This window comes from Tachypleus tridentatus, chromosome 9, assembly GCF_004210375.1.
Source record: "Tachypleus tridentatus isolate NWPU-2018 chromosome 9, ASM421037v1, whole genome shotgun sequence".
Classification (NCBI taxonomy): domain Eukaryota; kingdom Metazoa; phylum Arthropoda; class Merostomata; order Xiphosura; family Limulidae; genus Tachypleus; species Tachypleus tridentatus.
Window position 1 is genome coordinate 155,952,631 of NC_134833.1, and position 27,609 is coordinate 155,980,239.

Below are 27,609 nucleotides of genomic sequence, written 5' to 3' on the forward strand. Positions count from 1 at the left end.
AGTACTTCACATGTTACCTCGTAACATAACAGTAAGTCACATCTTACGTAGTAACATAACAGTACTTCACATGTCACCTAGTAACATAACAGTACTTCACATGGCACCAAGTAACATAACAGTACTTCACATGTCACCTAGTAGCATAACAGTGCTTCACATGTCACCTAGTAACATAACAGTACTTCACATGTTACCTCGTAACATAACAGTACTTCACATGTTACCTAGTAACATAACAGTGCTTCACACGTTACCTAGTAACATAACAGTACTTCACACGTTACCTCGTAACATAACAATGCTTCACACGTTACCTCGTAACATAACAATGCTTCACACGTTACCTAGTAACATAACAGTACTTCACATGTTACCTAGTAACATAACAGTACTTCACATATTACCTAGTAACATAACAGTACTTCACATGTTACCTAGTAACATAACAGTACTTCACATATTACCTAGTAACATAACAGTGCTTCACATGTTACCTAGTAACATAACAGTACTTCACATGTTACCTAGTAACATAACAGTACTTCACATATTACCTAGTAACATAACAGTGCTTCACATGTTACCTAGTAACATAACAGTACTTCACATGTTACCTAGTAACATAACAGTACTTCACATATTATCTAGTAACATAACAATGCTTCACGTGTTACTAACAATCCTACGATGAAAGTGTTTTGAGTTATGAATCCACTATAATCTTTATATTTTGTAAATGAATACTCTATAGACAGTGAGAAATCAAGTACAGTTGCTAACAATGAATTCTTTTAATAGTAAATAATATAATCTATCAATTGTTTTGGTCTAGAAAATCATAATAAAGGTTGTACGAAATTTTACGATATAAATTATCTTTCTTTTCTTGGTTTATATCCGAGTTAGTAAAATAATGAACAAAATCCAAAAAACGGTTAGTGATTAGAAAGTTCTATTAATAATGTATTCAAGAAGTCTCTTGTCCTCCACACATTTCCCCACAAAACTCCGTTATGACATTTGAGCACGATATTTCTTAGTTCAAATGAAATGTAATATTTGTATCCGTTTTTTTTTTCTCGAACTAAAATAAATTGTATTAGAATTCTCGAATACGTATCATACTTTAAATTTTATTTAAATACGTACATATGTATGTCACGGCATGTCTTCTCAACATTCTACAAGAAGTATGTTGGCCCATTCTAAGAAAGGATGTTGTTTCCAATGTAACATACGTATATTCCATGTTTCAAATGTTACCAAAACAAAGATATGCCGTTCCATAACTCACAGTAACATATCTCACACGTTTCAAATGTTGCCAAAACAAAGATATGCCGTTCCATAACTCACAGTAACATATCTTCTATGTTTCAAATGTTACCAAAACAAAGAGATGCCGTTCCACTGCTCACAGTAACATATCTTACACGTTTCAAATGTTGCCAAAACAAAGTTATGCCGTTCCATAACTCACAGTAACATATCTTCTATGTTTCAAATGTTACCAAAACAAAGAGATGCCGTTCCACTGCTCACAGTAACATATCTTACACGTTTCAAATGTTGCCAAAACAAAGTTATGCCGTTCCATAACTCACAGTAACATATCTTCTATGTTTCAAATGTTACCAAAACAAAGAGATGCCGTTCCACTGCTCACAGTAACATATCTTCTATGTTTCAAATGTTACCAAAACAAAGATATGCCGTTCCATAACTCACAGTAACATATCTTCTATGTTTCAAATGTTACCGAAACAAATAGATATCGTTTAATGATACAATAACAAATCTTCCAGAAGATTATAGTTTAATAGTAAAACATAATCTCGGAAAATTCCATCACTTCCATCAACTCATTCTGATGTCCTTTTTTGAAAGCTGAAAATTGAAATGTAGCGCCCTCTGCCGTTTCTTCTCGTTTGCGGCTATGGTTGTTGGGTGCAAGGACATCTTGTGATACAGAAGACCGTGTTTGGAGTTCTATTTCGTATTGCACGCCTTTACGAGCGAAGAGTGGCTTACGAAACTTAATTCTGACGTCTTTATCTTTCATTAGCACAAAGTTTACTTTAAGTTCTTCACGAGCCAGACGCTCATCCGGGAACTTGCACGTGCACCGAAGTAACCCTTCGTAACTCGAGTTTCTAACGGAATAATACCCAGTATCCAGTCTAATAGAAATACCAAGTCCTACAACGAAGACGTCCATGTTGGTAAGAGCAAAACGAATTCCAAAAACTCGTAATGGTCGAATGGGTGTGTGAAATGAAATGGGTTTGAAGCGGGTACACACGTAATATTCTGGCGGAGAGGTACGTTTTAAAGTCTCTAAACATATTCCTTGTGGTACAGATGTAATACCAGGCGAGGCAAGATTCATGAATATATAGAAACACTCCTCCTTAGAAAGTAGTCCTGTTTTAGCTGGTCCTTTACTGAAATCCTCAGCTGTCATGGCGAGAAAACGAATGGAAGGCAATATCTTATCCATTACAGTCCTTACGTTCTCGATGGTTGGTTCAAGACCACGTCGCTTTGATTCCTCTTGGGCCCACAGGAAGAGGGCGCTGTAGAGGATCATCTCTGAGTGAAGGTTGAGATGTTTTCTGTGCACAATGATCTCAAGAACAGCTAGACTTACTTTGGAAAAATTCGGCGATGTTAACACATGATATGTTTGTCGGTCGATGATGTTGAGACACTGAAAGACAAGGTGATGTGATTCGAGGCTCAGAGCGAACTCTAAAACCTGGCACACGGTTGTGTGCGAAACGTTTATCTCGATGTAGTTAAAGCATTCTTGCAAGAGATGGGGCAGCAAATATTTCTTGGCGGCCATAGCTGTCAACATGGCGTCTTCGACTCTCTCAAAATTCAGTGCGTCAGTGTAGGCGTATCTGGAAAAGCAGAAGAAGAAATTAGTCCTAAGGTTTAAAGTGTCGGGCTACTTATTCAATCACTGCCTTCCTTCTAGTCAGTAGTACAAATAAATGGATGGCTACATCCGACCCCAAGGATGCATCTGGTCAAGCACACACCTCAAGCTAATGTTGTTGGTAAATACACTATAAACTGGTCTAGACATGCTAGAAACTTTTTTTTGTTTTTTTTTAAAGTGTTAAGCCTAATGCCATTTTATTCTAATTCACTCTCAAGTACATTACTGACCTAAACAGTTTTTTGTTTTAAATATAATAAATCAGCAAATATTTAATTTTTGACATCCCCATAGCGGTGATCAGAACACAGATCCACTGTGTGGATTTTGTGCTTAACAAACACAAACAAAACCTAATTTTAAGATAAAAGGCGCTGTTTCTTGGAATTGGTTTGTAAGGTCTTATACAGCTAGCTCATTCCCCAAAATAAAACTCACTGTATTAGTTTATGCGCTTGAAATCCATATTGTTCATTCCCACAGACACACACGCACGCACGCACATGCATATATAAACATACACGTGTTAATATATTAATCTTTTAAACAGTAATAATTTCTTTCTTTATCTATATATGCCTGTCTGTCAACCTTCTATCATGTTGTTTGTCTAAATAAACCTTGGACCCGGCATGGCCAAGCGTGTTAAGGCGTGCGACTCGTAATCTGGGGGTCGCGAGTTCGCATCCCCGTCGCGCCAAACATGCTCGCCCTTTCAGCTGTGGGGGCGTTATAATGTGACGGTCAATCCCACTATTCGTTGGTAAAAGAGTAGCCCAAGAGTTGGCGGCGGGTGGTGATGACTAGCTGCCTTCCCTCTAGTCTTACACTGCTAAATTATGGACGAAATAAAAAACAAAACAAAAAAACATAAACCTTACTCGCTTCCATATCTTTGTTCGTCTTTATATATATACGTGTCTGTCTACCTTCTATTTCTATGTCTATATATATTATATAGTATTTGTCAGTTTAAGTGCATTACATATTGTTTTACCGTGTTAATATCAGTGCATTATGTGCTGTTTCATTGTATTAGTTGAAGTGGGTTATGTACTGCTTCTTTGTGTTAGTTGAAGTGTGGTTTGTGCGGTTTTATGGTGTTAGATGAAATGTGGTTATTTGCTGTTTTATTCTTCCAGCTGAATTGCGGATACGTGCTGTTTTATTGTTAGTTGAAATGGGTTATGTATTGTTTTATTGTGTTACTTGAAGTATGGTTATATACTGTTTTACTGTTTCATTGTGTTCGTTGAAATGGGTTATGTACTTTTTGTTGCGTTAGTTGAAGTGTGGTTATGTACTGTTTTACTGCGTTAGTTTAAGTGTGTTATGTACTATTTTGTTGTGTCTGTTGAAGTGGGGTATTACTGTTTTATTGTGTTAGTTGATATGTGGTTATGTACTGTTTCTGTGTTCGTTTGAGTGCGTTACAGACTGTTTTATTGTGTTTGTTGAAGTGGGTTATGTACTATTTTACTGAGTCAGTTGAAGTGGGTTATTACTGTTTTATTGTGTTAGTTGAAGTGGGTTATGTACTGATTTATTCTGTTAGTTGAAGTGTGGGTATGTACTGTCTTATTGTGTTAGTGAAAGGGTGGATATGTACTATTTGCTGATATTAGTTGACGTGGGTTATGTACTGTTTTCTTATGTTAGTTGAAGTGCAATAGGTAGTGTTTTACTGTGTCAGTTGAAGTAGGTTATTACTATTTTAATATATTAGTTGAAGTGTGGTTATGTATTATTTTATTGTTTTAGTTGAAGTGGGTTATGTGTTGTTTTATTGTGTTAGTTGAAGTGTGGTTATGTAATGTTTTATTGTGTTAGTTGACGTGTGGTTACGTGTTGTTTTATTGTGTTACTTGAAGTGGGTTATGTACTGTTTTACTGTGTTAGTTTACGTGCGTTATGTATTATTTTATTGTGTTAGTTAAAGTGTGGTTATGTGCTGTTTTGAGGTGTAGTTGTCTACTGTTTCTTTTCTCTCAGGCGTGGCACTGCCAGACATTTACAGCATTCAACTGGTAATCTGAGGGTAGAGAGATAAATCCCCATCGCACCAAACGTGCTCGCCCCTATCAGCCGTTGGGGCGTTATAATGTTACGATCAATCCCGCTATTCGTTGGTAAAAGAGTAGCCCAAGTGTTGGCAGTAGGTAGTTATGACTAGCTGCCCTCCCTCTTGTCTTACACTGCGCATAATTCAAGAAACAAACAAATGTTTGCTCTCTCAGGTATGTCTTATTCTGTAGGTTGTCATTAATGAAGTATTGTTCTGTACTGTTTAACCGTCCTGTTTCTTTTCTCTCAGATGTATCTTATTCTGTAGGTTGTCATTAATGAAGTATTGTTCTGTACTGTTTAACTGTCCTGTTTCTTTTCTCTCAGATGTATCTTATTCTGTAGGTTGTCATTAATGAAGTATTGTTCTGTACTGTTTAACCGTCCTGTTTCTTTTCTCTCAGATGTATCTTATTCTGTAGGTTGTCATTAATGAAGTATTGTTCTGTACTGTTTAATTGTCCTGTTTCTTTTCTCTCAGATGTATCTTATTCTGTAGGTTGTCATTGATGAAGTATTGTTCTGTACTGTTTAACTGTCCTGTTTCTTTTCTCTCAGATATATCTTATTCTGTAGGTTGTCATTAATGAAGTATTGTTCTGTACTGTTTAACTGTCCTGTTTCTTTTCTCTCAGATGTATCTTATTCTGTAGGTTGTCATTAATGAAGTATTGTTCTGTACTGTTTAACTGTCCTGTTTCTTTTCTCTCAGATGTATCTTATTCTGTAGGTTGTCATTAATGAAGTATTGTTCTGTACTGTTTAACTGTCCTGTTTCTTTTCTCTCAGATGTATCTTATTCTGTAGGTTGTCATTAATGAAGTATTGTTCTGTACTGTTTAACTGTCCTGTTTCTTTTCTCTCAGATGTATCTTATTCTGTAGGTTGTCATTAATGAAGTATTGTTCTGTACTGTTTAACTGTCCTGTTTCTTTTCTTTCAGATGTATCTTATTCTGTAGGTTGTCATTAATGAAGTATTGTTCTGTACTGTTTAACTGTCCTGTTTCTTTTCTCTCAGATATATCTTATTCTGTAGGTTGTCATTAATGAAGTATTGTTCTGTACTGTTTAACTGTCCTGTTTCTTTTCTCTCAGATGTATCTTATTCTGTAGGTTGTCATTAATGAAGTATTGTTCTGTACTGTTTAATTGTCCTGTTTCTTTTCCCTCAGATGTATCTTATTCTGTAGGTTGTCATTGATGAAGTATTGTTCTGTACTGATTAACTTCCTGTTTCTTTTCTCTCAGATGTATCTTATTCTGTAGGTTGTCATTAATGAAGTATTGTTCTGTACTGTTTAATTGTCCTGTTTCTTTTCTCTCAAATGTATCTTATTCTGTAGGTTGTCATTAATGAAGTATTGTTCTGTACTGTTTAACTGTCCTGTTTCTTTTCTTTCAGATGTATCTTATTCTGTAGGTTGTCATTAATGAAGTATTGTTCTGTACTGTTTAACTGTCCTGTTTCTTTTCTCTCAGATATATCTTATTCTGTAGGTTGTCATTAATGAAGTATTGTTCTGTACTGTTTAACTGTCCTGTTTCTTTTCTCTCAGGTATGACTTATTCTGTAGGTTGTCATTAATGAAGTATTGTTCTGTACCGTTTAACCGTCCTGTTTCTTTTCTCTCAGATATATCTTATTCTGTAGGTTGTCATTAATGAAGTATTGTTCTGTACTGTTTAACTGTCCTGTTTCTTTTCTCTCAGATGTATCTTATTCTGTAGGTTGTCATTAATGAAGTATTGTTCTGTACTGTTTAACTGTCCTGTTTCTTTTCTCTCAGATGTATCTTATTCTGTAGGTTGTCATTAATGAAGTATTGTTCTGTACTGTTTAACTGTCCTGTTTCTTTTCTCTCAGATGTATCTTATTCTGTAGGTTGTCATTGATGAAGTATTGTTCTGTACTGTTTAACTGTCCTGTTTCTTTTCTCTCAGATGTATCTTATTCTGTAGGTTGTCATTAATGAAGTATTGTTCTGTACTGTTTAACTGTCCTGTTTCTTTTCTCTCAGATGTATCTTATTCTGTAGGTTGTCATTAATGAAGTATTGTTCTGTACTGTTTAATTGTCCTGTTTCTTTTCTCTCAGATGTATCTTATTCTGTAGGTTGTCATTGATGAAGTATTGTTCTGTACTGTTTAACTGTCCTGTTTCTTTTCCCTCAGATATATCTTATTCTGTAGGTTGTCATTAATGAAGTATTGTTCTGTACTGTTTAACTGTCCTGTTTCTTTTCTCTCTCAGGTATGTCTTATTCTGTAGGTTGTCATTAATGAAGTATTGTTCTGTACTGTTTAACCGTCCTGTTTCTTTTCTCTCAGATATATCTTATTCTGTAGGTTGTCATTAATGAAGTATTGTTCTGTACTGTTTAACTGTCCTGTTTCTTTTCTCTCAGATGTATCTTATTCTGTAGGTTGTCATTAATGAAGTATTGTTCTGTACTGTTTAACTGTCCTGTTTCTTTTCTCTCAGATGTATCTTATTCTGTAGGTTGTCATTAATGAAGTATTGTTCTGTACTGTTTAACTGTCCTGTTTCTTTTCTCTCAGATGTATCTTATTCTGTAGGTTGTCATTAATGAAGTATTGTTCTGTACTGTTTAACTGTCCTGTTTCTTTTCTCTCAGATGTATCTTATTCTGTAGGTTGTCATTAATGAAGTATTGTTCTGTACTGTTTAACTGTCCTGTTTCTTTTCTCTCAGATGTATCTTATTCTGTAGGTTGTCATTAATGAAGTATTGTTCTGTACTGTTTAACTGTCCTGTTTCTTTTCTCTCAGATGTATCTTATTCTGTAGGTTGTCATTAATGAAGTATTGTTCTGTACTGTTTAATTGTCCTGTTTCTTTTCCCTCAGATGTATCTTATTCTGTAGGTTGTCATTGATGAAGTATTGTTCTGTGCTGTTTAACTTCCTGTTTCTTTTCTCTCAGATGTATCTTATTCTGTAGGTTGTCATTAATGAAGTATTGTTCTGTACTGTTTAACTGTCCTGTTTCTTTTCTTTCAGATGTATCTTATTCTGTAGGTTGTCATTAATGAAGTATTGTTCTGTACTGTTTAACCGTCCTGTTTCTTTTCTCTCAGATATATCTTATTCTGTAGGTTGTCATTAATGAAGTATTGTTCTGTACTGTTTAACTGTCCTGTTTCTTTTCTCTCAGGTATGTCTTATTCTGTAGGTTGTCATTAATGAAGTATTGTTCTGTACTGTTTAACCGTCCTGTTTCTTTTCTCTCAGATATATCTTATTCTGTAGGTTGTCATTAATGAAGTATTGTTCTGTACTGTTTAACTGTCCTGTTTCTTTTCTCTCAGATGTATCTTATTCTGTAGGTTGTCATTAATGAAGTATTGTTCTGTACTGTTTAACTGTCCTGTTTCTTTTCTCTCAGATGTATCTTATTCTGTAGGTTGTCATTAATGAAGTATTGTTCTGTACTGTTTAATTGTCCTGTTTCTTTTCTCTCAGATGTATCTTATTCTGTAGGTTGTCATTGATGAAGTATTGTTCTGTACTGTTTAACTGTCCTGTTTCTTTTTCTCTCAGATGTATCTTATTCTGTAGGTTGTCATTAATGAAGTATTGTTCTGTACTGTTTAACTGTCCTGTTTCTTTTCTCTCAGATGTATCTTATTCTGTAGGTTGTCATTAATGAAGTATTGTTCTGTACTGTTTAATTGTCCTGTTTCTTTTCTCTCAGATGTATCTTATTCTGTAGGTTGTCATTGATGAAGTATTGTTCTGTACTGTTTAACTGTCCTGTTTCTTTTCCCTCAGATATATCTTATTCTGTAGGTTGTCATTAATGAAGTATTGTTCTGTACTGTTTAACTGTCCTGTTTCTTTTCTCTCAGGTATGTCTTATTCTGTAGGTTGTCATTAATGAAGTATTGTTCTGTACTGTTTAACCGTCCTGTTTCTTTTCTCTCAGATATATCTTATTCTGTAGGTTGTCATTAATGAAGTATTGTTCTGTACTGTTTAACTGTCCTGTTTCTTTTCTCTCAGATGTATCTTATTCTGTAGGTTGTCATTAATGAAGTATTGTTCTGTACTGTTTAACCGTCCTGTTTCTTTTCTCTCAGATATATCTTATTCTGTAGGTTGTCATTAATGAAGTATTGTTCTGTACTGTTTAACTGTCCTGTTTCTTTTCTCTCAGATGTATCTTATTCTGTAGGTTGTCATTGATGAAGTATTGTTCTGTACTGTTTAACTGTCCTGTTTCTTTTCTCTCAGATATATCTTATTCTGTAGGTTGTCATTAATGAAGTATTGTTCTGTACTGTTTAACTGTCCTGTTTCTTTTCTCTCAGATGTATCTTATTCTGTAGGTTGTCATTAATGAAGTATTGTTCTGTACTGTTTAATTGTCCTGTTTCTTTTCTCTCAGATGTATCTTATTCTGTAGGTTGTCATTGATGAAGTATTGTTCTGTACTGTTTAACTGTCCTGTTTCTTTTCCCTCAGATATATCTTATTCTGTAGGTTGTCATTAATGAAGTATTGTTCTGTACTGTTTAACTGTCCTGTTTCTTTTCTCTCAGGTATGTCTTATTCTGTAGGTTGTCATTAATGAAGTATTGTTCTGTACTGTTTAACTGTCCTGTTTCTTTTCTCTCAGATATGTCTTATTCTGTAGGTTGTCATTAATGAAGTCTTGTTCTGTACTGTTTAACTGTCCTGTTTCTTTTCTCTCAGATGTGTCTTTTTCTGTAGGTTGTCATTAATGAAGTATTGTTCTGTACTGTTTAACTGTCCTCTTTCTTTTCTCTCAGATGTATCTTATTCTGTAGGTTGTCATTAATGAAGTATTGTTCTGTACTGTTTAACTTCCTGTTTCTTTTCTCTCAGATGTATCTTATTCTGTAGGTTGTCATTAATGAAGTATTGTTCTGTACTGTTTAACTGTCCTGTTTCTTTTCTCTCAGATGTATCTTATTCTGTAGGTTGTCATTAATGAAGTATTGTTCTGTACTGTTTAATTGTCCTGTTTCTTTTCTCTCAGATGTATCTTATTCTGTAGGTTGTCATTGATGAAGTATTGTTCTGTACTGTTTAACTGTCCTGTTTCTTTTCCCTCAGATATATCTTATTCTGTAGGTTGTCATTAATGAAGTATTGTTCTGTACTGTTTAACTGTCCTGTTTCTTTTCTCTCAGGTATGTCTTATTCTGTAGGTTGTCATTAATGAAGTATTGTTCTGTACTGTTTAACCGTCCTGTTTCTTTTCTCTCAGATATATCTTATTCTGTAGGTTGTCATTAATGAAGTATTGTTCTGTACTGTTTAACTGTCCTGTTTCTTTTCTCTCAGATGTATCTTATTCTGTAGGTTGTCATTAATGAAGTATTGTTCTGTACTGTTTAACTGTCCTGTTTCTTTTCTCTCAGATGTATCTTATTCTGTAGGTTGTCATTAATGAAGTATTGTTCTGTACTGTTTAACTGTCCTGTTTCTTTTCTCTCAGATGTATCTTATTCTGTAGGTTGTCATTAATGAAGTATTGTTCTGTACTGTTTAACTGTCCTGTTTCTTTTCTCTCAGATGTATCTTATTCTGTAGGTTGTCATTAATGAAGTATTGTTCTGTACTGTTTAACTGTCCTGTTTCTTTTCTCTCAGATGTATCTTATTCTGTAGGTTGTCATTAATGAAGTATTGTTCTGTACTGTTTAACTGTCCTGTTTCTTTTCTCTCAGATGTATCTTATTCTGTAGGTTGTCATTAATGAAGTATTGTTCTGTACTGTTTAATTGTCCTGTTTCTTTTCCCTCAGATGTATCTTATTCTGTAGGTTGTCATTGATGAAGTATTGTTCTGTGCTGTTTAACTTCCTGTTTCTTTTCTCTCAGATGTATCTTATTCTGTAGGTTGTCATTAATGAAGTATTGTTCTGTACTGTTTAACTGTCCTGTTTCTTTTCTTTCAGATGTATCTTATTCTGTAGGTTGTCATTAATGAAGTATTGTTCTGTACTGTTTAACCGTCCTGTTTCTTTTCTCTCAGATATATCTTATTCTGTAGGTTGTCATTAATGAAGTATTGTTCTGTACTGTTTAACTGTCCTGTTTCTTTTCTCTCAGGTATGTCTTATTCTGTAGGTTGTCATTAATGAAGTATTGTTCTGTACTGTTTAACTGTCCTGTTTCTTTTCTCTCAGATATATCTTATTCTGTAGGTTGTCATTAATGAAGTATTGTTCTGTACTGTTTAACTGTCCTGTTTCTTTTCTCTCAGATGTATCTTATTCTGTAGGTTGTCATTAATGAAGTATTGTTCTGTACTGTTTAACTGTCCTGTTTCTTTTCTCTCAGATGTATCTTATTCTGTAGGTTGTCATTAATGAAGTATTGTTCTGTACTGTTTAATTGTCCTGTTTCTTTTCTCTCAGATGTATCTTATTCTGTAGGTTGTCATTGATGAAGTATTGTTCTGTACTGTTTAACTGTCCTGTTTCTTTTCTCTCAGATGTATCTTATTCTGTAGGTTGTCATTAATGAAGTATTGTTCTGTACTGTTTAACTGTCCTGTTTCTTTTCTCTCAGATGTATCTTATTCTGTAGGTTGTCATTAATGAAGTATTGTTCTGTACTGTTTAATTGTCCTGTTTCTTTTCTCTCAGATGTATCTTATTCTGTAGGTTGTCATTGATGAAGTATTGTTCTGTACTGTTTAACTGTCCTGTTTCTTTTCCCTCAGATATATCTTATTCTGTAGGTTGTCATTAATGAAGTATTGTTCTGTACTGTTTAACTGTCCTGTTTCTTTTCTCTCAGGTATGTCTTATTCTGTAGGTTGTCATTAATGAAGTATTGTTCTGTACTGTTTAACTGTCCTGTTTCTTTTCTCTCAGATATATCTTATTCTGTAGGTTGTCATTAATGAAGTATTGTTCTGTACTGTTTAACTGTCCTGTTTCTTTTCTCTCAGATGTATCTTATTCTGTAGGTTGTCATTAATGAAGTATTGTTCTGTACTGTTTAACTGTCCTGTTTCTTTTCTCTCAGATATATCTTATTCTGTAGGTTGTCATTAATGAAGTATTGTTCTGTACTGTTTAACTGTCCTGTTTCTTTTCTCTCAGATGTATCTTATTCTGTAGGTTGTCATTGATGAAGTATTGTTCTGTACTGTTTAACTGTCCTGTTTCTTTTCTCTCAGATATATCTTATTCTGTAGGTTGTCATTAATGAAGTATTGTTCTGTACTGTTTAACTGTCCTGTTTCTTTTCTCTCAGATGTATCTTATTCTGTAGGTTGTCATTAATGAAGTATTGTTCTGTACTGTTTAATTGTCCTGTTTCTTTTCTCTCAGATGTATCTTATTCTGTAGGTTGTCATTGATGAAGTATTGTTCTGTACTGTTTAACTGTCCTGTTTCTTTTCCCTCAGATATATCTTATTCTGTAGGTTGTCATTAATGAAGTATTGTTCTGTACTGTTTAACTGTCCTGTTTCTTTTCTCTCAGGTATGTCTTATTCTGTAGGTTGTCATTAATGAAGTATTGTTCTGTACTGTTTAACTGTCCTGTTTCTTTTCTCTCAGATATGTCTTATTCTGTAGGTTGTCATTAATGAAGTCTTGTTCTGTACTGTTTAACTGTCCTGTTTCTTTTCTCTCAGATGTGTCTTTTTCTGTAGGTTGTCATTAATGAAGTATTGTTCTGTACTGTTTAACTGTCCTCTTTCTTTTCTCTCAGATGTATCTTATTCTGTAGGTTGTCATTAATGAAGTATTGTTCTGTACTGTTTAACTTCCTGTTTCTTTTCTCTCAGATGTATCTTATTCTGTAGGTTGTCATTAATGAAGTATTGTTCTGTACTGTTTAATTGTCCTGTTTCTTTTCTCTCAAATGTATCTTATTCTGTAGGTTGTCATTAATGAAGTATTGTTCTATACTGTTTAACTGTCCTGTTTCTTTTCTTTCAGATGTATCTTATTCTGTAGGTTGTCATTAATGAAGTATTGTTCTGTACTGTTTAACTGTCCTGTTTCTTTTCTCTCAGATGTATCTTATTCTGTAGGTTGTCATTAATGAAGTATTGTTCTGTACTGTTTAATTGTCCTGTTTCTTTTCTCTCAGATGTATCTTATTCTGTAGGTTGTCATTAATGAAGTATTGTTCTGTACTGTTTAACCGTCCTGTTTCTTTTCTCTCAGATGTATCTTATTCTGTAGGTTGTCATTAATGAAGTATTGTTCTGTACTGTTTAACCGTCCTGTTTCTTTTCTCTCAGATGTATCTCATTCTGTAGGTTGTCATGAATGAAGTATTGTTTTGTACTGTTTAACTGTCCTGTTTCTTTTTCTCTGAGGTGGAACCCCTCTAAAGCTGCCACCTTCAGGACTGAGACACACTGGCCTGATTAGAGGGGGTCCACTGTACATAATTAGGGATTATGTAAACAAAAAAAGGGACTGTGATTGAATGGCCATTTTCAAGGGGTGACCGAATCTGAGGGGTGGGCGCTTAGTCGGGTTCCACTGTATCTCATTCTGTGGGTTGCCACTATCAAATATGCTACTCCGTACATCTCCATTCTGTGAAATACAGATTGTTTTGTCTCTGTAAGTACCTATTATCCAATATGTTTCTACTACTGAATACCTATTAACTTATAGGTTTCGTTATTATGAAACATTTATTCGATAATTAATTTTCTTTTCGTAACAAATTCCCTGCAGGATACCTTACCCTCAAATATACTTTACCCTGTAGGTTACCATTACCAAATAGATAGTATCCCTCAGTTTCTGTTGTTGTTTCTTTTACGTTTTAAGTAAGGTTTTTTAAACCAGACATATGCTTTCAGTTTTTCCAGTTAGTTAGTATCCAGTAGGTGTCACTACTCTCAGATGTGTGGTATAAAAATACATAATTTATAAATTCACAAAAATCCTTACAAGTTCATTTTTTTTTCAATGTTACTGTTTTACCTGAGAAGGTTTTCGAATCCAATTGGAGCAATATCTGCTACACGAATGACTTTAGCCTTGTCTGCCATGTCTCCGTAGAACATAGACTCGAACACAGGACTCGTCATGGCCAGAAGGACCTTGTGACCAACGTACTTTTTGGACGCCGTTGTCGGTCCAACGATGAAGGTGACGTCAGTGAAGGACTTGTTCTGAAGCAGCGAGGACGTACGATGTAGAACTTTTTTGCTGTCCATCTGCCAGTCCTTCATTATAGGTTACATCCTGCCAAAGCAATAGGATGTTTATTCAAATATTCAGTGTCGCTCGTGACTGTCTAAGATTTGAAGGCGAATCCAATTACTCACATCAGTGCTAGTGAAATTTAACACGTAATGCGGATTAAAAATAAACTTTTCTGAGAACTACTGTTTTTGCACATTATCTATTGGGGGGGGGATTGTGGACTCAGTTTTCTTATTAAATTAAAGTGTTATGTGTCGTAATTTGTCACTACCTCAAAGAACCTCTGGTGGTTCTTTTCTTTTATTTACCCAAAAAAAAACAAAAAACAATTTCGGAACTCATTTCTCCATCATTATGGCTTCCAAACCAAATTATTTGTTGAACTTTTTGCTTTCAACTGATTGATCATTTTGCAACCTGATTGGTGTTCAGTTTGTCTCTCTTATAATCAAAAGAATAATATAACTTTTGTCCTGTTCTTTCTTAAAACATAAATAATAGTTCAAATGACTAATTTGCAAATATAACTTCAGAAGTTTGCTTAAGTTTGGTTTGTTTCGGATTCCGCGTAAAGCTACTCGATGGCTACCTGCAATAGTGGTATTGACCGTCACATTATAACGCCCCCATGGCTGAAAGAGCGAGCATGTTGGTGTGACGGGTATTCGAACCCGCGACCCTCAGATTACGAGTCGAGTGCCTTAACCACCTGGCCACGTCGGGTCGTTTGCTTAAGAGGTTGGTGATAAGTGTTTCATTTGAATAAACTGCAATTTCAAGCGACAGGGGTTGTTTTATACGTTTAACACTGATTTGCTCTGCAAATACTCTACAGATTTCACAACGACGAGAAACCCAATTTGAAGTAAAAATGTTGGTATGGGTATTAAAACTTTAATTAAGTACCCATAATAATGCCCATACCAGCCGTCTTTAGAATATACTCTTCAGATTTGTCAATTAGTACATTTAACTTCCTAGTAAGTGTTTGATATAAAGAGTTAGACGTCTAGAGGAATGTTTCCGAGCATAGAAACTTTAAGTAGGTCTTTAGGCTTAAGAATAACGTAGAAAATGTTTCGATCGTCCTGTCTGATGGTGGAAAGTTATTAGTATGTAACACAGTCAAAACGTTCTCGAAATACAAAAGTACTAAAATAGGACAATTAGGTTATCACGTAATTGGCTTTCACTTAGAAATATGCTTTTACACAGATTATTCGGTAATAAGGTAAATTAATAATAAAAAATACGCGTGGGATTTCTGTTGTGTTGGTTGTCATGGATACGGTGAAACAGTTCAAATCTGTAACCCTAGAATACTTCATGTAGGCTTACACTGCGGTAACCTTGATTGAGTTCATTTGCAACCATATCACGGTGAAAAGCATGCATTTTAATGGTACCCACTGAGTAGTGGAACAAGCTTAGAACAGTGACGTATGTTTTAGTTTGGTCAATAGTATATAAATATTTTAATGATGGTTCCATCCAGAGCGTGACAAACACATAACAAAACTACGTCAGTGGACTGAATTTCTTAATAAGTTTTCAACGTGAAATGGATCTCAAACAACAAAAGAATGGAGTAGTTTGGAAACATCTTAATTAGACGTACTTATTAACACTAGCTTCATAATGTTTGTTCAGAACTCACTCATATCTTCTAGAGTTTCAATTGGTCTGATAGGTTACATCCATTGTATTCCAGAGATTCATATTTGGTTCTTCTCGATAGCACCTTACAAAATTATGGCCTGCACAGCCAGATCAATGGATCTTAAGTTCAAATACGGCCATCCGAGATCATCCATAATTTAGTACTGTTGACCAAAAGCAAGGAAACCAGTCGGTTAGAATCACCAACCGAATAACAGGATTGATCGTCTTTCTATAAAGTAAGGAGCTTGTTCAGTGCTAGAAGTTAATTAAATAACGATAAAAGACTGGTTGTTCTTCTATAAAATTCGTAGCTTGTTCAATGCTAGAACTGAACTAAATAACAATAAAATATTGGTTTCCTTTTTATAAAGTAAGGACCTAGAATTTAACCACATACCGGTACAAGATTGGTTGTCTCTCTCTAAAGTACAGAGCTTGCTTAGAGCTAAAATTCAAGTACGTAATGATATTAAATTACATGAAATGTTTCCATAATTTGAACTAAAAGAAAGACGAAAATCACGTTCCTATGTGGCCGATACAAGTACACGTTAAATATACAGGTACGGTGCAAAATAATTTGCTTGTTTCGGATAGGGCGCTCGACTCGTAATCTGAAGGTTGAGGGTTCATATCCCCATCACACCAAACATGCTCAACCTTCCAGCCGTGGGAGCGTTATAATGTGACAGTCAATCCTGCTATTCGTTGATAAGAGAGTAACTCAAGAGTTGGTAATAGGTGGTAATGACTAGCTACCTTCACTCCAGTCTTACACTGCTAAATTAGGGACGGCTAGCGCAAATAGCCCTCGTGTAGTTTTGCGCAAAATTCAAGAAACAAAGAAACTTGTTTGAGATATTCGTTTGAAGCTATAAGGGCTATCTCCGCTCATCGTTTTCAGTTTTGAATTGATACTACAGAAGAAATGTAGTTACATACGCCATAAATTCTTGATTTACCGTAATGAAATACGGGATTTAGTAGTCACTCTTATGAAACACCCTAGGCCTTAAAATGTGGGACCATGAACCCTCGGTTTAAAATTCCAACACATTGGTCACTACGCCATGTCGACCTGCTGGCATGTAATAAGTCTGAGTATAGATACGTATTATGATAGGGGAACCGTAAAACCAACACCAGATGAGACCTGTAATAAATACCAAGCATTTGCGGCTAGCAGGTTTGAAGAGACACATCTAAAGGAAGGATCATAAAGAAAGATCTGGAGCAGGAAGAAAGCGAACCTGATGCTGAGACCCAAAAGGATTTTATTAATACGTCGACAGTTGAGTATCACATAATCAGCTAAATAGGGAATCTTTACTGACTCATCAGAGATCGGATCTTTTCAAAACATGCCAAATTCAACGAACTTACGTGAGTCTTAAAGTTTCTTGGCCTGTCCTCTTGTCATCGTAGGTTTTCCTCTGAACAGATTACTGGGAAATCTAACTAAGTTGAATTGGAATGCTCACAATGAATGAGAAAGTAGTGAACAAAGTAAAATTAGAGTTAACCAGTATTCCTGTATCCATCAGTGTCACATATATATCAGTGACTTATCACAAGTACAATACACTAAAGAACAGGTGATTACCTGTTACAGAAGAAATGCTGCAGAAAGGGTATCCTAACCCATTACTTACAAGAATTGTTTGTTTGTTTTGAATTTCGCGCGAAGCCACTCAAGGGCTATCTGCGTTAGCCGTCCCTAATTTAGCAGCGTAAAACTAGAGGGAAGGCAGCTAGTCATCACCACCCACCGCCAACTCTTAAGCTACTCTTTTACCCACGAATAGTAAAACTGACCGTCACATTATAACACCCCCACAGCTGAGAGGGCGAGCATGTTCAGTACGCAGGGATTCGAACTCGCCTCCTTCAGATTAGAAGTCGAACGCTTTAACCCACTTGGCCATACCGGGCCACCTAGAAGGACGATAGTTTAAACTTCAGATAGGTCATGCAGTATTGAAGTGAATGCGCTTTTTTTTTTTTTTTTTGCTATACAGATGGCTAGCGATGAAAGGAACTCTGGAAACTTCTGAAGTAGAACTCGTCATCATGTATTGTTTTGTAGAGAAACATGTAAATGCTGACACTTGGATGATACAACTGTACACTTTAAAAGGCATCAGCGATTTATATGGCTGAACGTCACAAAGAGCGACCCCAACATATATCACTGTTGTTTATAAGTTATTGAATAGATGAAGCTAAGACAACCCAGCATCGACACCGAGATTTGAGAGAGAACTTATTATTATTTTATAAGTCTCAGCACCAGGGCCACAGAAAATCTGTCTTTGGGCTTATTCATCGGTAAAAAGTTTAGATACGCCCTCTGTTTACGGTGAATGTAATACGTTGTTTACATTAATTTACAACGTGGTGTTCAAGCTCAAACTCAGTGAATTCAACAACGTGTAAAGGAAAAAAACATGTCATAACTGTTTTTTATTGGATGTTTAACTCTTAATATTGATTTAGGCTTAAAAGCTTTTGTTTGTTTGGGAATTTCGCACAAAGCAACTCGAGGGTTATCTGTGCTAGCCGTCCCTAATTTAGCAGTGTAAGGCTAGAGGGAAGGCAGCTAGTCATCACCACCCACCGCCAATTCTTGGGCTACTCTTTTACCAACGAATAGTGGGATTGACCGTCACATTATAACGCTCCCACGGTTGGGAAGGCGAGCATGTTTTGGCGCGACTCGGGCGCGAATCCGCGACCCTCAGATTACGAAGCGCACGCCTGAACGCGCTAGGCCATGCCAGGCCCTGCTTAAAAGCTAAAAGTCTGTTCTTTCCGACAGAAATTGCGATGAAGTTATAAACCTTATTATGAGGTTAGACACAAATCCTGAATATGCAAAGCAGAAAATCCACAGCCTAAAATCTATTCTTATAATCGTTTGCTGACTTCAAATGTTCTTCTCCAAGTGGAATAACTATCGTTTCCAGATACAATACTTTGTTGAGCGCGTACATGTATTTGAAACTAGACCTATAGTAAATATTAGTCAACATTTTTATCACGTTAAAACTATTCAGAATTTTGTAGTGCATACTGAAGGGATATACACATTTTGATAAAAGTTAAGACAAGACAACCTGTACACTCGAGATAAATATAGAATAATATATTTTTATTCAAATCAAGGTTTCGCCTTCACGACTTTTTCAGGGTTAAAATACATAACTGTTATGTATATTAACCCTGAAGAAGACGCAAAGGCGAAATGTTGGTTTAATTCAAATATATTATTTTATATTTATCTGAAGTGTAAAGGTTGTTTTTCTTAACTTTTATGAAAACGTTAAACCATACTTGTGAAGAAATAACGCTTATATCTTACCTTGTGAGGCATATAATATTGGATCTACCCTTAAAATTTATCGCCTGCAAACTGCTTCCACCATTGGTAACCAACTCCTCTGTTGCCATATATTCGGATGATTCGCTCACGTGTCTGAATCTGTGTTATAAGTTCAACTTTCAGCCACCTACCTCAACATTGGATAAGCTTTACTGATTGCCATGGAAACGTACTTAGTTTCATTTGGATTTTAGTCTCACATTCTGAAACCGTTTATAAAACGTTTATGCATCTTTACAGGTAACTAATTAAGTTTCATAATAAATTTCTTGATCTCGGAAAAGCCTGGTTTAATTTATCGACTAAAGAGTTCAAATACGATACTAAACATACTAAAAAATATTAATTAGTACACATACATGTGCAGTATAAGAAAAAATGAAAATAGTGTTCTAATTGTGGATACCTTTACAGACCTTACCAAGCCAAAATAATTGTACTTTCCCTTGACATAATAAATTGCCAATCCTTCATGGACTCAAAAAAAAATCCTAACTTCTATTTCCACTGCAAAACTGTAAAGCCACACAATAATATATTTTGCTTTTTTATCCATTCTTTTGTAACACAGTAAAATATATTAAATTAAATTTCAAAAGTGCATTAAATAAGAAAATTCTAAAGATTTGGTAAAAATAAGTTTAATTTATATTTTTTATTCATTCAGCAGGCTACAGTTTGTTTTAGACAAAAGCCACATATGACTCTCTACTGTGTCAAACGCGTGAAATCAATCCCTTCACATCTGTAAACTTATCGTCGTCCCATCAGGGTAAGGGGGATTCTAAATAGCAAACTACTTATGGTTTTCTTTATTTTTTAAAACTATTAAGTAAATCGTAACTTCTCAATATCGGTAAGGCCCATAGGCTACGGCGGAACGTACCCCTATGTGTTTTCGATAAACTGATTTAATAATCCATGTGTAAACATTAAATCCAGTATGTTGAAAACATTTGTCCGTATTTGTTTTGAATTTCACGCAAAGCCACACGAGGGCTATCTGCGCTAGCCGTCCCTAATTTAGCAGTGTAAGACTAGAGGGAAGGCAGCTAGTCATCACCACCCACCGCCAACTTTAGGGATACTCTTTTACCAACGAATAGTGGGATTGATCGTCACATTATAACGTTCCCACGGCTAAAAGGGCGAACATGTTTGTTGCGACGGGGATTCGAACCCGCGATCCTCAGATTACGAGTCGAATGCCTTAACCCACCTGGCCATGCCGAGTCGTTCATCCATGTTGGAAACGAATAAGTTAATCAAAGTAACAGTGGAAACTGAATTATATTAAAAGTAGAATGCACCCATCCCCCCACACTACCTCTTTTTATCATTTCTATTATTGTTATTATTTACCACCAATCAAATAAAAACCCTATAAATAAAAATTGGGAGTCAATTTTCTCCTGAAGAAGAAAGGTCCATATTTCGAAAGCGCTCGGGTTACAGGTTTTTTATTTCAATTCTATCGTTCTTGAAACTACTTGTTTTTTAACATCGTGAATTAACCCACCAATGACATGACACTCTGCTTTCTCATCTCCCCACTAAAAATTAGCTGTATGACGTCACTGCGAGTACGTCATCAATCGTATGTAAGGCATAGCTTAAACACGAGCTTTCTGAGAACCACGATCGATATTTATTATCAGATGATTAAATCTCTTCATAAGAAATATCACCTCATCGTTCACGTGCTAGTCATTTCAGTCTATAATTCTTCCAGATGAGAAGACAAGCGAGTATGGTGAGAAACGTTTCTCTTCATCCTGCACGTGGTGGGTTCTTTATTAGCCTAAAGTTCTGTATGTAATTAACCTGAGTGGATTTATTAGAGTTTCTGATAAGGACACCCACGCTTGAATCGCAAACAAGATTACTTGTCAGTTGAACGACTCTAGTAAAACGATTACAATTTTATTTGAAAGAAAATGGGTTCCTGGTAACTTTCGTGCACATTTTCACTTGTCCATTCTCATTCCCCGATGAGTCAGTGGTAACTTTATGGACTTTCAATGCTAAAATTCTGTGTTCGAGCCCCTCGTGATGGACAAAGCAGATATTGCACATTGTGTAGCTTTGCGTTGATACAACAACTGATATCTCAGAGCTTCAAGTTTTTTCATTAATACCCAGGGTTCTCTAATTTTATGACATCATCAAGCTTTCTACGTGAACATCTTGCAAATGATAAATAACCAAACTGTTATAAAGGCCATCCCTTTATTAATACATTCAAACGTTACAAGCGTGGCATAAATTTTTTTGTTCATAAGAATACAGAGTTATCTACATCCATTACGTCACTCATAACACCATGTTATCTACATCCATTACGTCACTCATAACACCATGTTATCTACATCCATCACATCACTGATAACAGCACAAAGAATTATATACATTCAGTGCATCACAGATAACAACACACAGAATTATATGCATCCAGTACATCACAGATAACAACACATAGAGTTATCTACATCCAGTACATCACTGATAACATCACAGAGTTATCTGCATCCAGTAAATACTGATATCAACATACAGAGTTATTTACATCCAGTACATTACAAAAAGTGTTTTTAATACACTGACAGTCCCACAACACTTCACAGTCATCTTTTAGCCAGGTGTTAGCTATATTACACTGCGAATTTGTGAATAATTAAATTTTCTAGTGATACTAATGTAATGACGTTCATTCTGTCTTTTCCCAATCTTTGTTGTTTGAAGTACCACAAGACGTTAATGAATAGTTTGAACAATAGCTATTCTAAGATATATATCTTTCTTTCAATGTAATTTGTTATTGAAAACCAGAAATCAAGTACAGTTTATTGAAATGAATAAAATTCTTGCCCAAAATGCTGTTTCGCCTTGTGTCAAGAATATATTCACATGTTCTGAGAAAGAAAGAAAACAATAGAAAAATTACACTTCTATTCGAACTAAATAACTGCACACATTAATTTTCTCTATCCCTGTTTGTTGGTAAAACAATATACATAAAGTCTTAAAAAGGAGGAATTATTATATCTTTGTATTGCTTTTTTTTCTTACCCCAGTTCTCTTGGAACTGCTTCTATCCAATTTTTATAGGTTATTTAATTAGCATATAATCAATTTGAAAACAAGTGTGTTTCACGTCACGATAGATTTCTATTCATTTTTCGAAATAGGAGGAGTCATAAAAGCCAAATTGTATTTATCCAGGTACAATAGTTTGTTTGTTTTTTAATTTCGCACAAAGCTTCTCGAGGGCTATCTGTGCTAGCCGTCCTTAATTTAGTAGTGTAAGACTAGAGGGAAGGCAGCTAGTCATCACCACCCACCGCCAACTCTTGGGCTACTCTTTTACCAACGAATAGTGGGATTGACCGTAACATCATAATGCCCCCACGGCTAAAAGTGCGAGCATGTCTGGCGCGACGGGGATGCGAACTCGCGACTCTCAGATTACGAGTCGCACGCCTTAACACGCTTGGCCAGATACAATAGTTCGATTAATGTCTGTCCGATATCACGAATAGTGACAAAGTAGAATGGGAATATTGTGAAACTTTATAGGTGTAGTGAGTGTTTAGATCAACTAGCCTAGAGCCAAGTGAATAAAATTTGTGACGCAAGCCAAAATATCGATCCAATTTTAAACTTAAATTGTTTTTGTATTAAACTTCTTTCTGTTATATCACCAACGTTTTATAATAAAAAATAAACCTCTTTATAAACAGCAATTCTAAATTAAGAACTAAACAAATATGTTTCTAGTTTTGCTGTCTATACGTTTAATTTTATACTTTCAGTTCAGAGAATAACAACAATATTATGTTTGTTTGTTTGTTTTGGAATTTTGCACAAAGCTACTCGAGGGCTATCTGTGCTAGCCGTCCCTAATTTAGCAGTGTAAGACTAGAGGGAAGGCAGCTAGTCATCACCACCCACCGCCAACTCTTGGGCTACTCTTTTACTAACGAATAGTGGGATTGACCGTCACATTATACACCCCCCACGGCTGGGAGGGCGAGCATGTTTAGCGCGACGCGGGCGCGAACCCGCGACCCTCGGATTACGAGTCGCACGCCTTACGAGCTTGGCCATGCCAGGCCCAATATTATGTTATCCTTTTATTGTTAAGCAACATGGAATGAAAGCCATTGTTTGAATTTAGTGTTACTAAAACACACTGGCTTTACTATATATATTAGGAGTTGTTCACCTAACTGATTTTTACCAATACCTTTCTATGAATACACCACGAATTTCTTTCATGAATAATCTTAATTGTGATTGCCTCACTAAAGAATTTACTGACGTCTGATTGCTTCGACTGCACTTTTCTGCCTCTTTGTTGGGCAAGCTTGATTTCGCAAAATTAATTTATTTCAGTTAGCTCTAAAATATGAGACTAGAGTATACTGTGGGGTGAGGGGTGGTCGTACTTGCTCTGTCATTTTAGACAAGCTATGCGCTAGTGTTTAATAAATAAAGGGTAAGAACGATCAGGGCTTCGATTTTATTTTCACAAGACAAAACAGTAATTGAAAGTGATAAGTTCTGAGTGAAATTTCATTTTGTGAAGGGCCTTAGGCCTAATGGCTAAAGTAATTTCTACCACAAGTTTTCTAGTTTCTTATTTTGATTTAGAAAATTTCAAAAGTCTTCATTTATTCTGACGCTATGCAGTTTCTTGTATAACACGTGTTCAACCGTTAAATTAATTTCATTCTAAGTATTCTTCATGTTAATACTAAGATACCAAATAGACTATCAACGTTATGATAGAATATTTTATTCTCAAAATTATAACAATAAGCCTTCTTTAGGAAATTACGAGAATGTGATACCTTACAAGGGTATTTTATACATATTTTTGTAATCGTTTGCCACTCCCTGATTGGTCCCCTATCGCCGTCTGTCGACCACCACCACAAGAGGTTCATAGTCTCCAGCGCCCGGAATGCAAGTCCCATCAACAGACTTTTGAAACTTACAACCACAAGTCCCCTGCCTTGAATAACTTTTCGGATTCACGATACTAAAATCAGAGGTTCGATTACCCTCGGTGGACATGGTAGATAGCCCGATGTGGCTTTACTATAAAAACAAATAAACACACAACCACGAAGGTGATAACGAAAACGGGAATAAAAATAGGGGAGGTGGTAGAGGACAGAAGACAGGAACAAAACAGAAAGCAGCATAGTAAACAGCATTCCATATGATAGGGTCTGACAACAAGACTAAGTAAACACAATGTTGATGTCAGAGGACACAACAAACCAATGCGATAGCTGCACATGCAGAGGAAGCAGTAAACTAAAATTATCAGAGGAATGAAGAAAACAACAGAAGAAAACAATGACGGCGACTTGTGTCTTATTAGAAAATAATTACACGATTTCACGAGTCGGTGGAAGTGGATGCAAGCCATGATGAAACATGAGCAGAATGCAGGTTGGTCAGATGATGGTCTACAGACGGCGACAGTAGACCAATCAAGGTGTGACAAGACAAAGCAACCAGGTTTCGGGAAAATTTAGATAAGTAACCTTGTGAGGCACCATGGTGTCATACTCCGACGGATTTTCCCTAACCTAATCAACATTACCTATTGTTGCCTGATTAATATTTTATCGTTGAATTAGTGTCTCCTCATGGTTTACTCATTCTTTTGTTTCTTATAATCCTTATTTTACTTCCATTTCAGCTTCCCCCAGGCACAGCATGATGTTTAATTTGGCGTCCTGGCCTTAAAATTGGGTTTTCTATTGGTACTCTCGTTCCACAACTCTCACAGCAAAATTGTTCGTCGATGGCTTAGATCCTGTGATTCCAGCCCTGAAAAGGTGCCTCTCTACGTCATCGCTAAAATCTAATGTCGAGCCTCAATTAAATACTTTTTATTTTTGCCTAATAATATCTACACATTGACCTAACCTTTAAGCATTAAACTTCACAAATGCCTGTTTATTATATGTCATTTTTAATTTAGGAACTCCCAATTTCGTGAAACATCATTAGTCACTACAGCCGGCCCAGCACGGCCAGGTGGTTAAGGCGTTTGACTTGTAATTTGAGAGTCACAGATTCGAATCCCCATCGCATTAAACATTCTCGCCCTTTCAGCCGTGGGGGCGTTATAATGTGATGGTCAATCCCACTATTCATTGGTAAAAGAGTAGCCCAAGAGTTGGCGGTGGATGGTGACGACTAGCTGCCTTCCCTCTAGTCTTACACTGCTAAATTAGGGACGGCTAGCGCGGATAGCTCTCGAGTAGCTTTGCGCGAAATTCAAAACAAATAAACAAACACTGTAGCCAATCAAAGACCACCTTACCTCTACCGTGCTTCTGACGTCACCCCGTGTGTTTTCCAACACATGCGGGAAACACTTGCCGTCCCTGTCATACCGAGCTCAAGACTCAGTCAAGAACATCTTCCCTTCTTTTCGTTTCTCTTGCTCACGGTTGTTGTTTTCATTTACAGCATTACTTCCAGATATTTAGACAGCTAATAATAATCAACAAATCCTTTTAAGAAATAATTGATAAAATTACGCTCTAAAACACCCTAAAGGCTAACTGGTATGCATTATAACCTTCCATGCAGCCTATACTGTCTTTCCAGTTCAAGTAGGACAAGACTTTAAATTCGCATGTGGTTTAAGATAAACGACAGTTTCTAAGCACCCTAGTTGTCTCTCAAGCCCCTTCGGGACTTGTTAGATTTAAAACCAGTATTACTGCCAAGGTTCTTACTTATGTACATGGTGTCGCATCTCCTGAAGAAGACTCCAATCGAAATGTTGAGAATAAAAGAACCTTCCACAGTCTCATCACTACCTCAGTACCACGTTCGTCCCAGTTATACAGATAAATCATGTTTTATCCAGAGCAAAATATTGTTGTAACGTTGTAGTAGTGCGAGAAGCTCAATGAAAGTAGTTTTCTTCACTGGTAAGGCAGATTATATATAGAGATTGGCCTTTCCTTTGTCGAATGAGAACGACCAGTCCCGTGTGCGTGCTAGTCACTATTGATCAACACAACGTTAAATACAGGTGTTAGATTTAGGTACACTTTTACATAGAATGTCAAGAGAGATGGTTACACGAAAACTTTTTGAAGGAAAAAGCCAGTTAATTAATTTACAAACCCAATAGTAGATATCCATCCACTGTCTTAATAGTAACAAACACACTGTGTTTTGTCTGTTGAACGAATAAATATTGTTTTCCTTTCGTGTTACGACATTGTATACATTCCATTCATTTTTTAGCGTAAAATTCAGTTAGTAGTTAAATTTAGACGTACTTCCTACTTTCCTTTACCAATACTTCTATTATTAGGTAGACTCATCTAACAGAATTTAAGAATCCCAAAGAGTGCACATAAAATACCTAAGTAAGTGGCATCGACCATACGTCAGAAACACACCTCTTTTATACGGCTTGATCAGGAGTCTGAGACTGATGAACCCGAGAAAGACAAAGCTGGTGTTTAAAGTTATAGCGAGTCACCCAACAAGGAAGAACGAGTTGAAAGTACTTACCAGGATCCCCATGATGGTCCAAATGAGAAAACACTAGATTTTTAAAATAAAGGCATCTCTGGAAGTTAACTGAACCACCAACACTGACCTTCTGGTCAATATAAGTTGAACTACATTATTATCATAAAATTTGACAAGTGGAGTCATAAAAGTAATGTGCAGTGCATCATAAAGTTTCACAACTGAAGATGGCATAAAAAAATTGAAAAACGTAATTAAAAAGATGGTGCAACCCTTGTTTTCAGAGTATCAGGTGATTTGATAAAGTACAACGTGCGAACTATATTGTATAAGTGCCACTCGATAACACTATGTGACAAAATTTTACTTTTCTTGTTCCCGGACAGAAAGTGTTATTTCCCATTTGCTTATGCCTATAGTAAATGGAAAAGATCTATTTTTCTCTTCAAACTTTGCTTTTGTGACCTGGGAGCGTATAACTAAAACATGATGGGAGACTATATTTGGGGGCTGATACGTGAAAGTGATTTACATTATAGTCGCAAATCTCAAAAACTACTCACTTATAAACATTTTTATATAACTTTAGTATAAATACATGTAAATCTTGATTCATATGTTGTTTTATTCAGACCTTATGTAAATGAAAATGTGTAAATTTGCCTGTTTTTACAAAGAAAATAGGTTAATTTCTAAATTTCATTATCCAGGTCACAAAAGCAAAGTTTGAAGGGAATAATGGTCATTTTCTGTCCTTTTACAATATAAGCAATTAAGAAATAACACATACTCTCTAGAAACAAAATTTGTGTTACATAGTGTAATCTGAAACTAAGATAACTGGAATTA

At 35.7% G+C, this 27,609-nt stretch overlaps 1 protein-coding gene across 2 annotated transcripts; it reads right to left on the reverse strand.

Moving 5' to 3' along the window:
* Positions 1-543: 543 nt before the first annotated feature.
* On the reverse strand, positions 544-26,923 carry LOC143226726 (BTB/POZ domain-containing protein 6-like). 2 transcript variants are annotated; one of them, XM_076458086.1, is made up of 3 exons: positions 26,800-26,923; positions 13,971-14,234; positions 544-2,909 (listed from the first exon to the last, which is right to left on the reverse strand). In XM_076458086.1, the coding sequence occupies exons 2-3, from the start codon at positions 14,219-14,221 to the stop codon at positions 1,820-1,822; spliced, it is 1,341 nt and encodes a 446-aa protein (XP_076314201.1). In that variant the 5' UTR covers positions 14,222-14,234; positions 26,800-26,923; the 3' UTR covers positions 544-1,819. The 2 variants fall into 2 exon arrangements, with proteins under 2 accessions (XP_076314201.1, XP_076314200.1); XM_076458085.1 differs by lacking the exon at positions 26,800-26,923 and adding an exon at positions 19,219-19,322 and having other exon boundaries at positions 545-2,909.
* Between the last annotated feature and the right edge of the window lie 686 nt (positions 26,924-27,609).